Source organism: Glycine soja, chromosome 12 (genome assembly GCF_004193775.1).
Source record: "Glycine soja cultivar W05 chromosome 12, ASM419377v2, whole genome shotgun sequence".
Taxonomy (NCBI): Eukaryota; Viridiplantae; Streptophyta; class Magnoliopsida; order Fabales; family Fabaceae; genus Glycine; species Glycine soja.
Genome location: NC_041013.1, coordinates 7,740,703 through 7,755,128, shown reverse-complemented (window position 1 = coordinate 7,755,128; position 14,426 = coordinate 7,740,703). Strand labels below are relative to the sequence as shown.

At 35.4% G+C, this 14,426-nt stretch overlaps 2 protein-coding genes across 3 annotated transcripts; both read right to left on the bottom strand.

Annotated features, from left to right (window-relative positions):
- Window positions 1–674: 674 nt before the first annotated feature.
- On the bottom strand, window positions 675–3,992 carry LOC114378019 (apoptosis-inducing factor homolog A-like). The gene is made up of 4 exons (XM_028336525.1): window positions 3,830–3,992; window positions 2,959–3,215; window positions 1,947–2,398; window positions 675–1,112 (listed from the first exon to the last, which is right to left on the bottom strand). The coding sequence occupies exons 1-4, from the start codon at window positions 3,925–3,927 to the stop codon at window positions 837–839; spliced, it is 1,083 nt and encodes a 360-aa protein (XP_028192326.1). The 5' UTR covers window positions 3,928–3,992; the 3' UTR covers window positions 675–836.
- Window positions 3,993–6,981: 2,989 nt separating this feature from the next.
- Window positions 6,982–13,662, bottom strand: LOC114380245 (apoptosis-inducing factor homolog A-like). 2 transcript variants are annotated; one of them, XM_028339251.1, is made up of 4 exons: window positions 13,553–13,662; window positions 12,773–13,029; window positions 11,746–12,197; window positions 6,982–7,525 (listed from the first exon to the last, which is right to left on the bottom strand). In XM_028339251.1, coding segments are annotated over exons 1-4 (984 nt in total). In that variant the 5' UTR covers window positions 13,555–13,662; the 3' UTR covers window positions 6,982–7,252. The 2 variants fall into 2 exon arrangements, with proteins under 2 accessions (XP_028195052.1, XP_028195051.1); XM_028339250.1 differs by lacking the exon at window positions 13,553–13,662 and adding an exon at window positions 13,319–13,474.
- Between the last annotated feature and the right edge of the window lie 764 nt (window positions 13,663–14,426).

Genomic DNA, 14,426 nt, shown 5'->3' with positions numbered 1-14,426 from the left:
ATCATAATGAGCTACCAGTGCCCTTATTGTTCTAAAAGAATCCTTTGAAGATACTAGAGAAAAGGTTTCTTTATAGTCAATAATGGCACTGGTAGCTCATTATGATTTAGAGCTACATCAGATGGTTTGACTTGGTGAACAACTCAGACGAGTAAGATGGCGGCGATGGATCCTTAACCTTGGGGATCCCTTGTATCGAAAGTCTTCCTAGCGGTGGGTCCAGGCGGCGTGTCCCGTGGATGGAGCAGCGGTGCAAGTACCACAAGTACCTAGAGCATGTGGGCTCTAATGGCTATACTCGTGGATGATAATGACTTCCGCTTGGGGGGTGGCTATCATGTGAAAGAGACTCACACTTAAGGGGGAGATTGTTGGAGTACAAGTGTGAGGTGAAGCCCCACATCAAGTAGAAGTGAAAAAGTTGAACACCATATAAGTGAAGAGAAGATCCATAAACCCGAGCCTTAAGGTTTTAGGTTAAAGTGTGGTGTCAAGTTCCCTTATGTGGTTGCTCATGGCTCACTGGTGTAAATCTCCTTGGTGTTTACTCTGTTAGTCGGTTATCCATTCCCTAAAAAGAGTACATAGATTAGAAATCACCTACGAATTCATATTCCGTTGCGTTTGTTTCATCAAATCCCATATTTCTAGAGACAACACCGACAACATCAAAATCATTAAGAAATATTGCAAACATATTGTAACTCGTTGAATACTATAATAAAGTAAACACATACAATCAACTTACACATGCACAACAATGACAAGGAAGAAAAAGAGTTGAAGAAGTGTATATACACAATTGCACACCACAACACTCACTCACTACACCAAATTTAAGATTTTTTAACATTAGGTTCGACTCCTAATTCCTTTCTGGTTTTCCCTACAAACAAATCTCCTGACTTGATCATGCCAGGAAGCCTTCCAAGCACAGTCATGAATGGGAATTGTGCAACCGCTATTTTCCTTCCTAGTGAAACCATAGATATTGGTGGTTGTGCCTTGTATGTTCCCAACTTATGCTCTTTGCATCCTCCCTCTATCAATAGCTTCAGGTTCTTAGCAACCACTTGAGCATGAGCACTTGCATACATCCCTTGTTTGATTTCCTGTCACATTAAACAATCTTGCATCAATAAGGATTTCTAGCAAAGAACCAAGTTATTGACTCATCAAAGATCCTCATATTATTTCTTGGTGGAGATTAATCATCAGCTAACGAATACTCTGCACCAATGTCATAGTGACCTAAAAAGATCCTCATATTATTAGCAGACTAAGACAATTACAGAAACCAATAAACATTAAACACATGTTGTGATGCTTGAATCTATAGAGTTACGGATTTTGGATCCTTTTCCCTAACTTAATTGACAGGGAAGAACTAGGAGAACATTAAGGTTCATGGATTTTCTTAAATCATATAAACAAAGACTTTATAAGTAAATAGGTAAAATAATTTGTTATTTTCTTCAAAGCTCTCCTTTAAGTGCTAGTAAGTAAAACTTATAATCGCAGTTGAACAAACCAGAAAAAAAAAAAAAACATGATTTATACAGGGAATGGATCCTCTCCAGTAGGAAAAGAAAAAGAAATTGACATAACTAAGTGTCATGATTCTGGTGTTCATTTTTCAAACCTCAACTTCAAAATAGGAATATATTATATTGATAAAAATCATTAAAGGGTAAAGATTTCATCTAATGTTAAAGTCATTGCAGAGGATCCATTCTCCCTATTTCGTAACCAAATTGACAACAGCACACGAGGCATGTGTAAATGCATATGATAGGATGTGGAGGGAAAACTAAGAAAATAGAATATCTTGTTGAATTTGTTATAAATGGTTTTGATTAAGTTGAAATATCTAGTGGCAGGGGAAAAGGGGTTATAAACATCCTGCTAAAAGCCATAATGACTTGGTTTTGGTTAATAACACTTACTTGAACATCTGTAATATCTCCAATTGCAAAAATATTGCTCTTGCCCTTCACTCTCAAGTGTTTATCGACCTTGATCCTTCCATCAGCATCCAAGTCATTGTTTAGAAGAGTTTCCCTAATCCATGTTGAGCCAAGTGGTTTCCCTATGCATAGAAAATGAAGATCTGCTTCTATAGTCTCTCCATTTGAAGTTTGATATGTCTTACTTGCTTCCGAGGAGGAGCTCAAGTCTACTGATTGCTCTAGTTTCACATCAACTTTCTTTGATTTGAGCCACTTTAAAGCCTTACTTGAAGCTTTTGTCCCAATGTATTCAAGCAACCTTGTTCCTTTATGCACTATGGTGACCTTCTTATCAGGAAAATCAACAGCAATCTCTGCTGCAAGCTCAACACCAGTTGGACCTCCCCCAACAATCAAAACTGAACTTGCAGATTTGATCTTTGCATTTTCTGTCATGGAAAATCCTCCTCATAAGTCAAATGAATTGAAAATCACTAAACTCATAATCCAAAACAGGCCATAGAAAATTATTATATAATGGAACTTTGACTAGAAATACACAACCTAGGCGTTGTGCGGATGCATTTGTCTATAAACACTTATTGGAAAATAAAATAAGATAAAATGAATTGAGCTTCTTCCATATGTTAAAATCACTTTGTTTACTTAACTTTTGTAGATTGTCTTTCATCTAACTTCTCTAAAAGTTGAAGTGCATAAGTTGAGAAAATTCAATTTATTTTATCTTCTTATTTTCTTTTCCTCGAAATATTTATGAAAAAGTTCATCCAAACAGAGTCCTAATCCGTACAATCTAGCTTTGAACTACTATATTCAAACCTACAAAGGGCAATCATCTTCTTTTTTCTTTTTTTTATTGGCAAAGGGGCAATCATCTTAAATTCACAGTAGATGAATCATGAATCATGAAAAAACAAAAGTTATTGATATTTCATTAGTTTGAATTTAGATATTGCTTTCTTTGTTTTGATTCAACTTAAAGTCTTACCTCCTTTGTATTGGTCAAGTCTTTCTCTCCTGGTTTTGGGGATAGGTTCTGTGTGTCCAGTGGCAATAACAAGATAGTCATAGGCTATCTGCTGGCCATCTGCAGTCACCACTGCGGTTTCAGTTATGTTGACAGCACTGGATACAACAAGGTCACCCTTTTTGAAGTACTCTCTATGGTTGATCACTATCCTTTCAGCAAAAGTTGGCTCAACCAATCCCCTCAAACTTGCCCATGGAATCTCAAAATATTCTTTCCTGTGTTCAACAACTCTCAGCAAATGCAACCAGATAACAAGCTCGATGTGTACAGTGATTCATATTCATATATATCAGTAACAGAACATCAAATATTTCTCAAACAGATTTTCACTCTACATGAAACATGATAATACCTACTCCTCTCTCAAATTTTGGGTGTGTTTGAAAAATGCTATAAACTTTTTTTTTTGTTTCCCCACATGTATTATTCTTTGAAGACAATCTTGTTCGAGGAACTGTCATACACTAAACATGGGCGCTTCTCCCAAAGGAGCTTAAATCTTAGTTCATCACGTTGTGAATGACTAGTTCCTTCTGCTAGATTCAGTCCATATAGGTAAGGTTATAAACTTAGTTGAACTTACCAAAGTAGAATAAGTTTTTTGACTTCTAATAAACTTTTAAGAGGTAATAATTTTTCTTTTTAACTTATTTCAACAAACTTTTGAATTAACCTCTTAAGTAACAACTCACAAACACTTAAATATTGTTTGAAATGGATCATAAATACTTGTATGCAACATTGAAAATTCAATTAAACAGAAAATAACATGAATTGAACTACAAAGAGACCATGGTATAGCAGCTACAAATAGAAAGAGAGAACTCACGGATCAATAAGGGTGACGTTGGCTTGATGTTGTATAGTTTTTGCAAGGTTGGCTCCGGCAACACCACCTCCTAGGATGACCACTTTCTTCTCCGCCATTTTTTGTGCTTGAAATTTTCTCACCCTTGATTACAGTTGTAGTTTACGTTGTAATGATTGTTATGTTCTCAGGCATAAATAGATGTCGTTTCGTACGTCATTGCATGTATCATCAAAGTGGAAATGTCAAATTTTGAATTTGGAAATAAAAAAGACTAAAGCCAAATGGAAGCTGTAGCTTCTGTCAACTTAGGCAGTTCCCACCTTCCTAGAACACAACCAGAAAGCGGTATTGCAACTTATATAACAATTTTGTACAATTTGTTTTACAATTAAAAGAAATACTTATGAAACAAGATTATTGTTGATGTGGTAGAAATAAAAAGTTTTATTCCTAAGGGACAGATAACAAAAAGTTTATAATAACTTACATACATTATTCAACTAACTAAAACAGATTTCTTAAGCAAAGAAAGAAAGAAAAATTAACATAACAAAAATTATTATTAAAAATATTTTATGAATAGTATAAAATTTAATTAGAATGTAATAAATTTCAGTGTAATGATAATTTTTATATTTTAACTTAATCATGAATAATAAAATTATTGACTTTTATAAATTATTTAAAATTTACGTCCAAAATAATTTGTCTAATCAAAAGATTAAAACTCTCTACCGCACATAAAAATTTAAATTCATAATACAATTTATATGATATTTGTGAGTCATGATGATGGCTGCCAAGAAAAGTTCCTTAAAAAGGTCTAGGTGCCATCCTGCATATATAAGATGTAGCTTGCTAGTTCAGAATTCTTAGAGGAGATTCTGTTTTTGGTGAATAATATAATTAGAGGAGATTATTCAAATGTAACGGCTTAAAATGAAATCATAATAGAAGATTTATTTTATTTTATTTCATATATTTTTCTTTTCTTTTCGGTAATTGGTGTTAGGAGTTGGGGAGAATGAGTTGGAGTTCCAAGTGGGAACCGCAGATTAAGCGCGGTGTGATTGCATGTTGGCGTCAAGTTTCTAGGACTTTCTTAGCATAATAGATTAAGAACTAAGCGTCTAAGCGTTTGATTTAGTCTTGATTCGTTTAGTCTAAGATAAGGTTTTATCTGTTACTTACATCAGCTTTTGACTAATAGGGGGAGAATTGACTTTACTCTTTCATCCAGATGATTTGTGCATTAGATTCTTCTCTCTCTTTAAATTCTTATAATCTTATCTTTCAAATTATTATTCTTCTTTTTTTTTACCTAATTGTATGATACAATGTATATCTAACTAAAACATAAATAATTAATGTGTTGAAGTTAAAATTGAATCATTTAAATAATATGTAAGTTTGATTTTTGATAGAAATAATTCTTGATCAAATTTTATTTATTTTTCAACTGAATCTCAATTTAGTGAGAATCTCTCTATCCTGATGAACCTAAGGATCAAGAAAAATAAAAAAAATTACGTTATATACCTTTCATCCTGAACTTACACAGCATAAATACTCACGAAGAACTAATAGCTACAGGACCCAGGTTAGTTTGGCCCAAAAGGAATAGTTTTTTCTTTTTCTTTCTTTTCTTTCAAGATTTTAGTTTCTTTGCCGAATATTCTTATATCTTATTATTCACCCTTACAATTATTTTGGCAAATTTGTAGTCTTTAAGTTAATGATAGTTCAGTACTTGATAACAGGCAATCTTGATTGCAGGGTGAAAGCAAAAATGCTCTCTTGTTATAGCCTTTTTCTACCACCTTTCACTACATTTATTTTATATTACTGCTATCCCATGCAATAGGATTGATCAATTAGACAGAAGATTCGTTATGGTGGGTTGGATTGCTTCCACTCCAGACAAGACTTGGGTGTATGAAGTGAGGAATACTCTTTTCAAAGTAACATTTTTACTTTTCATGGCAAATGGGCCCTTGATCCTTCTTTCTGAGTTTCTTCTCCCACGTAGTTTGAAATGTAAGACCATTGATCGATCTCAAAACTGATGTCTTGGAAAATAGTGATGAAATTTAAAAGGGGTGAAATAGTGTGAAACAACCAGCCAGGACTATATTTTTGTACAAGATTTTGCCGGTGAAGCACCATCTTATCAAATTCAAAACACATTTTCAACTATATGCATAGTCTATTTCTCTTCTAATACTATGTACCAACAACCATTATACCTATATGGCAATACCTACTCAAGTGAGATATGTTATATGGATTAAACAACATTACTGTGTTCTGTCATGAAACAAGAAATCTGAAATCCGTTAACATCTAAGTATTTTTTAATAGTCTCACCTAAAGTTTTTCTTGTCCTATCTTGGCCAACATGTCAAAGAAAAAATCATCCCCGACTTGGAATGCACACTTAGAGAAGTAAACAGGGATAACTTTCAGGTAGTTAGTGGGTGATGGTGACACAAAATATGACTAGATAAAATGATTGGCAAATTTGGTTTTGGGTAGGATTTACTCATGGTTAAGATAAGTTTGCACCTTGCACTAAACGCACTTGCTTTAGCTACCAATAATAACAGAATATGAGATTTCGTGCATTACTTGTTTGTCAATTCACCTAGGCCTACTATTTGAGTTTTTTAAGTTTGAATATGTCAAAGCTCATACTTGAAGATACTATAACATCGTTTCCCTCCTATTTGTCTTTTGTATATTTTATGTTTCTGTCGTTAAACCAATTATTAATAGAAAATTATTCGTACTTTTAATATTACAACGTAGTATTAATGATTCTTTTTTCTAAAAATTTATAATTCAATACAGGTCACGCAATCCCCTAGGCCACGGAAGTCAACAGTCCAACATGCAGAACAAAAAACAGTTTTGTACCCATCTGAGTTTGGTTAGGTCAGCTGGTAACAGAACGGATGAGGGAAACATGGTTCAGTCTCCACCGAAATGGTGCAACAACAACAACAAAAATAACAATAGCAAAATCCCATTAGGCGAAATCAGCTATATGGATCGTATAATTTCATTTGACTCAGTTAAAGACCAAATCTTCAGATGCATTATCTGGTGCAGAAAAATTCAGAAAAGAAATGGTGCAGAAAAGAAATTTTCATATAGTATATCAAACATTCTGCAGACAAACCAACAAAGCATCCAATCAATTTTATCAAAACCATATATATATGTCAATGATACAATGGTTCCATGGTAAAATCAGCATCCTGCTTCTAACTCACAATTCCATTTCATGATTTCTAGAAACACCACTTAAGCATAAGGATATTTTACATATAGTACATATATGTTCTTTATAGGAATCAATTGAAAATACTGCAATAAACCACACAAACAATGAAACAGATCGGTTTTGTAATTTATATACACACCATGCACGATATCTAGTCAAGCTTGTACAATATCTGGATTGAGTCCCATTTGTTTTCTTGTTTTACCAACAAACAAATCTCCAGACTTGATGAATCCAGGAATTCTTCCACCGATTGTCAAGAATGGTAACTGTGCCACAGCATCTTTCCTCCCAAGTGAAACTATTGCTATTGCTGAATGTGGCTTGTAAGTTTCCATCCTACATTCTCTTCCTCCCTCTAATATCACCTTCAAGTTCTTCACAACCACTTCAGCCTGCTGCTGTGCCAAAAACCCTTGCTTGATTTCCTGTTGTATGGATTTCCATTAAAAAACCTCCTATTAGGTGGCTTGTAAAGAGATTTAAAGGCCACAGATGTATAGCATCTAACCAGTTTATATGGGACAAAATCAAAGAGACTCGTATATAACAAGCCAAAGCAATACAATCACATAAATCTATAGGAAATTATGCATATAGGTCAACTTTTAAAATTTGATATCACACGGACACACGCTAACTTTTGTTTTTGAATTCAAGGATTCAAACACTTTCCCCAACAAAGTCAATGAAAAGACCTAAAGAACAATAATGAAAGATATGGGCAGGTACTATAGCCTCTACTCAACTAAAGACCAATAGAGTTGGAGGAATACTAGTTTCACTAGCTTATGAGCAATACACTCATTCATTTTGCATCAATATGATAAGAAAAGATCAAAATGGAACGGATTTGAAAAGATGAAACATAAATTTTTATAGATAATTAGAGTTATTGTATTACACAGGTTTTCGAGAGCCTGTCTCTCCACAATTCAGATTTTTCCTAATTCCCGAGTGTCTTTCCCATTTTGGTTTACTTCTATTTATACTACATATAATGGACACAATTATTCTGAATGGTTGTGATTGTTCCCAAGGGTAATGTCCCCTTGATTGGTTGTGACTGTTCTCAACGGTCATGTTCCCTTGATTCACATCTTCTGACCTTGCACCCTTTGGGTGAATCGTAACTATTGGGTGATTTACACCCTTTGGATGGGTCGTAACTGTTGGGTGGTTTGCACCCCTTGGGTGTTGTGCGCCCTACTGTTGATGGTCCATGATTATTGCTTCTCTTGCTCGCTGTTTGCAGGTGTACACCTTGGTGATGTGTGGCTTATGCTTATCAATACTCCCGCCTAAAAGACTCACCTTGTCCTCAAGGTGATAAATCGAAAAAATCTCTTGTAATTTAGCCACAAATTCCCAACTATTTTCACTGGGAGGGAGATTTTTCCATTGAATTAAAACTTCCACGTTGTCAGGTTGTAATTCACGAATATCTAAAACAGAATTTGGATAAGCTTGTAATTCCTGATCCTCAGATAACATAGGTGGTAAAGGTTGGGACAGGAACAAATCATCAATGGCTTTCTGGAAAGGATCATAAAACTGAGGGGAAAGTTTTTCATTAATCCTTTTAGCCAAGAATCTTCTCTTGTAAGGTTGCATCTTCAAGAACACCTAATTACCAACTGCATATTCTATGTCCCGATGGCATTTGTTGGCATTTGCTCGCATGATATCTTGAGACTTCAACAAATTTTCTCTTAGAGTAGCCAATAATTCATTCCGAACAATTGTTAGTTTATTGGCTTCTTCAAGACGGGAAGGAATGGTGGATCCCTTGAGAATGTGAGGGGGATCATGTCCATACAAAGCTTGGAAAGGAGATATCTTGCTTGAAGCGTTATAATTGGTGTTAAACCAGAATTCTGCCCATGGAGGACAAGAGGCTCATTTCTTAGGCTTTGTCCCAATTAAGCACCGTAAATAAACTACCACGCAACGGTTGACAACTTCTGTTTGTCCGACAGTTTGGGGATGATATGCTGAACTGAACTTAAGCTGTGTTCCTGCTGCTTTAAAAAGGGCTTTCCAGAAGTTGCTTAAAAACAAAGGGACACGATCTGAAACAATGGAAGACGGAAATCCATGCAATCTTACAATTTCCTGTAGAAAAACTGCGGCTACTTCGGTAGCGGTGATGGTATGAAGTAGGCATATTTAGTGAGTCGGTCAACCACCACCAGGATTGTATCCTTCCCCTTGGATTTGGGTAGTCCTCCAATAAAATTCATAGAAATATTTGTCCATACTTGAGTAGGAATGGGTAATGGTTGTAGCAATCCTGCTGGAGACAAGTTGTCGCTTTTGTTTCTTTGACAGACTTCGCAAGTAGCAACAAAATTCTTGATATCGGTTTTCATCCCTTCCCAATACACTAAACTTGCTATTCTTTTGTAAGTTCTGAAGATACCTGAATGTCCTCCTACCAATGATGAATGAAATTCTTTTAAAATGATTGGAATCCGGAGGAAGATTTGGATAACACCAATTTCTCCTTGTAAAATAACTTTTGATCCCTCAAAGTATAGGCCATATGAGGTGCGGGATCAATAATCAGGTCTTGCATGATTTTCTGTGACTTGTCATCTTGTTTGATCTCTTCTATCCATTCCTCGAAATCATGAATTTGTAAGACTGTCATGGCACAATAGGAACTTCTCCTGGAAAGGGCATCGGCCGCAGAATTTTCCTTCCCTGGCTTGTACTATATTTCAAAATCATATTCTGCCAATTTGGAAATCCATTTGTATTGTTCCTCACCGAGCATCCTCTGTTCTGTCAAAAATTTCAAACTTTTTTTGTCAGTTTTGATAATAAAATGGTTTCCCAACAAGTAGTGTTGCCATTTTTGGACCGCTTTCACGACTACCAACAATTCTCGATCATACACCGATTTCCTTTGGTTTCTTTCGGATATGGTAGTGCTCCAAAAGGCTAGGGGTCTTCCTTCTTGCATTAGAACCGCTCCTAATCCAGTTCCACAAGCATCAGTTTCAACCACAAAAGGCTTTGAAAAGTCAGGTACTACTAATGTAGGCAAACTGGTCATGGCTTGCTTAAGTTGTTCGAAGGCAGTTTGCACCTCTGGACTCCATTGGAAGGCATTTTTCTTCAACAAGTTGGTCAATGGCCTTGCTATTTTTCCATAATTATGAACAAACCTCCTGTGATAGCCAGTAAGGTCTAAGAATCCCCTTAAGCCGGTGACATTCTTGGGCGTAGGCCATAATGTCATTGCTTCCAACTTCTGAGGATTTGCAGATACACCTCCAGCGGACCTTTCGAATTGCTCAACGTACTCTTCCACTGTTTCTTCTGGTTTAAGTGCAAGGAGGGCGGCAAAAGGGTTGAGAGTGGTTGAAGTTGGGAATCTTTCAAGAATGGCAACTTTGAAATCACCCCATCCAATATCAAAATTGCAAGTCTCCCACCATTGGAACCAAGATAGCGCCTTTCCATCTAGCGCCACCATAACTGCTTGAATTTTCTCTTCTTCCAATATATCTCTCATTTGAAAGAAGTGTTCCAATTTATTTATCCAACTATAAGCATCAGATTCCCCATCATATATGGGGATTTCCAATTTTCTCCATCGTTGTCTTTTTCCTTCGCCAGTGTGGTTTTTGGGTGTCTCTTCTTTATTGATGGAACCTTTGGGTGTGCCATCATCTGAATGCTTGAACAAATTTTTCATCATGGCTTCTAGGCGCGCAAAACGTGTTTCTAGTTGTTGTCATTCTGCATCTCAGTTTTGTCGGTCCTCCATTAGCATCTCCAAAATTCTCTCCATTGTGTCTGGATTTTCAGAATTAGATCGAGTTGTCACCATTGTTGGAAACAGGCACCGGATCGGTGCTCTAATACCAAATTGATAAGAAAAGATCAAAATGGAACAAATTTGAAAAGATGAAACAGAAATTTTTATAGATAATTAGAGATATTATATTACACAGGTTTTCAAGAGCCTGTCTCTCCACAATTCAGATTTTTCCTAATTCCCGAGTGCCTTTTCCATTCTGGTTTACTTCTATTTATACTACATCTAATGGACACAATTATTCTAAATGGTTGTGACTGTTCCCAAGGGTCATGCCCCCTTGATTCACATCTCCTAACCTTGCATCCCTTGGTCGGATCATAACAGTTAGTTGTGACTATTCCCAAGGGTCATATCCCCTTGATTGGTTGTGACTGTTCTCAATGGTCATGTCCCCTTGATTCACATCTTCTGACATTGCACTCTTTGAGTGAATCGTAAATATTGGGTGGTTTACACCCTTTGGGTGGGTCATAACTGTTGGGTGGTTTGCATCCCTTAGGTGTTGTGCGCCCTGCTGCTGGTGGTCCATAATTATTGCTTCTCTTGCTCGCTGTTTGCGGCTGTACACCTTGATGATGTGTGGTTTATGCTTATACTTATCACAATATTTCAATTTCCCAAAAGAAGAAACTAAATTCTGGCCAAAACCCAGGCAATAAAGCATGATCTTAGTCTAGCTCAAGAGAAAAATATAGAACATCATGTGAACAGAAAAAGACTTGGCAACTTATTGAGTTTGTTATAAAAGAAGGTAACTGCAAAAAAAGTTATATAAATGTGAAAGCTGAATAAAAGTTACAAATGAAAAGCACTTACTGGAATATCTGTAATATCTCCAATTGCAAAAATGTTGTCCCTGCCCTTGACTCTTAATTTTTCATCTACCTTGATCCTTCCTTGACCATCCAAGTCATTCTTCAACACAGTTTCCTTAAGCCATGCTGAAGCAAGTGGTTTCCCTATACATAAGAAATGACAATCTGCTTCAATGGTCTCTCCATTGGAAGTTTGATATATCTTCTGTCCATCTGTGAATGCATTCAAGTCAACTGATTGCTCTAGTTTCACCACGACATTCTTTGATTTCAACCAATTTAGAGTCTTATCCCCAGCTTTTGCCCCTATGAATTCCAGCAGCCTCGCTCCTTTGTGCACTAGTGTAAGTTTCTTATCTGGAAAATCAACAGCTATCTCTCCAGCAAGTTCCACACCAGTGGGACCTCCTCCAATAATCAGAATGGATTGAGCAGATTTTATCTTTTGATTGTCTGCCAGAGAAAATGATCTCCATAATTCCGGAATTTCAAATACTGTACTACGGCAATTCATTACACAGTTGAACCCATTCTTAAAAAACAAGTAATTCACAGAATTACAAAAACATTATGCTAAAATGAGCAATGTCAATGCATGATTCAATTGACTAAAAAACAACAATACAAAAGAATCCCTGACAGCTTTTAAACAAGTTCAATGATATAGATAACAACATACTCAGAATTTAATTATTATGCGTTCTAATATTTCTTCCATGGTTGTTCAAGAGCTCCAAGGTTCTTTTTATTTTAAGGAACACTTAAACCATATAATGCTTAATTTCATGACCTTGCAGCCACTAATCACTATGTATTATGTAATAACCAGGCCTACTTGAGTCCAATAGCAGTAACCTACTCTCCTCGAAGATTAACTTAGCAATTGTAATATCAAAAACACTAAAATCTGATTTACATTAGGCCCAACTTATTCTGCATCAGTTTAAAATTAAATTCATAATATTTTTGTTCCCCTTCTAAGTAATTTGAACTGATTATCATAGGCAAATATATATGTTCAAGCTCACCTTCTTTGAACTGATTAAGTCTTTCCCTCCTACTTTTGGGGAGAGGATCTGCATGGCCAGTGGCAATAACAAGATAGTCATAGCCAATTCGATGGCCATCTGCAGTCAACACTTCTGTTTCTGTAACATTGACGGCATTGGACGTAACGATGTCGCCATTGGTAAAGTAATCTCTGTGATTGATCACTGACCTCTCTGCAAAAGATGGCTCAACCATTGACCTCAAACTCGCCCATGTAATCTCAAAATATTCCTTCCTGCCTCAATCAGGAGAAAAAGCACACATTGACAAGTTGACAACAACAATATCAACCATGTGCATAAAAAGTTAAAGACTTCAAAATTGAGTGCGATAAGGGTTCCAAAAATTAGCAAGGGTATAAAATGCGCACTATGCATTAACCAAAAAACACAGTGCATAAACTTCAACCCATTAACCTTATGGATTAAATACAGAAAATGGGTAATTAGCTAAATTCAAACAAAAAAATTACTGCTTCAATAATTAAACATAAAAAAAAAAATTGCAGAGAATGTTTTGATTACGGATCAACGAGTGTGACATGGGCATGGAATTGAAGAGATTTAGCGACGACGGATCCCGCAACGCCACCTCCTAGGATTACCACTCTATTCCCGTCTATTTCCATTTCGATCCTTTACTTCGTTTCTTCCAAAAAAAAATACATTTTTCTACTGCAATTGCTATATATATGTCTGGTATTATTTATTAATAAATTCAAAAAGAATTAACAAATAAGTAAATAAATAGAATCTAACATAGTTGGGTATACGCATCGTTGGATTGGCTGGCAGGACAACGCTCGTGATGCTCTTCCTTTTCTCTGTTTGAATAAAAAAGAAGATAAAATGAGAGAAAAAAATTGTTTCTTTATAAACTTTTATTCGAAGTTTCGAACTATAAGTTTAGGATGCTTATTCTTATGAAATAATTATGGCTTTAATATTTTTTATATCTAGAAAATAATTTTTTTATTTAAGTATCTATCATTTTTTTATGTTTTATTATAGTATTTATTGTTAGTCGACATGACAAATGAAACGTCATATTATCACTTGTTTAAATTAAGTCATATTATTATTTATTATTTTAATTATTTAAAAAATTCAATTTTTATATTTTATTAACTAATATTTATAAAGAGAAAGTGAATTTCCTTTTGGAAAACGTTTCCTCTTCAAAAATATGAGTTCATCTTCTCAGTAGTGACTTTGTGTAATGGCTGATGGTAAGTGTTATTGAGGTTGAGTGTGATATCTACTAACTGAAAACAAAACAAGAGAGTCTTCTTCATGTGTATATATGTCACATTCAAGGGAGGAGGCCAGAGCTACTAACATTGTTGCATTCACATGTTTGCATTGTATCAGGTAATGTGATTTTTTCGTTTTATTTTTTGTTTTCCCTTTCTGAGTGGTCCCCTTGACTCCTATTACGTCATTCCAATGGTCCTTGTTTTGTGAAGTTCAAAAAAAAATTATTTGGGTTTTTTCAAGTTTTATTAAGGTTCGAGTAGGGTCTGATTAGGGTGGAACCAAGTTCGATTAGTTTATGATTTGAGTTTGACAATGGTTTGAGTAGGGTTCAATTATGGTTTAATTGGGTTTGATTAAGGTTGATAAGGGTTTGATT

Excerpts from the sequence above, each read along its gene's own strand:
- LOC114378019 (XM_028336525.1), bottom strand. The coding sequence starts at position 3,927 with ATGGCGGAGAAGAAAGTGGTCATCCTAGGAGGTGGTGTTGCCGGAGCC. Across the intron at positions 2,399-2,958 it reads ACTTGACCAATACAAAGGAG|AAAATGCAAAGATCAAATCT; the intron begins GTAAGACTTTAA and ends TTTCCATGACAG. Across the intron at positions 1,113-1,946 it reads GAGATATTACAGATGTTCAA|GAAATCAAACAAGGGATGTA; the intron begins GTAAGTGTTATT and ends TTAATGTGACAG.
- LOC114380245 (XM_028339250.1), bottom strand. The coding sequence starts at position 13,422 with ATGGAAATAGACGGGAATAGAGTGGTAATCCTAGGAGGTGGCGTTGCG. Across the intron at positions 12,198-12,772 it reads ACTTAATCAGTTCAAAGAAG|ACAATCAAAAGATAAAATCT; the intron begins GTGAGCTTGAAC and ends TTTCTCTGGCAG. Across the intron at positions 7,526-11,745 it reads GAGATATTACAGATATTCCA|GAAATCAAGCAAGGGTTTTT; the intron begins GTAAGTGCTTTT and ends TCCATACAACAG.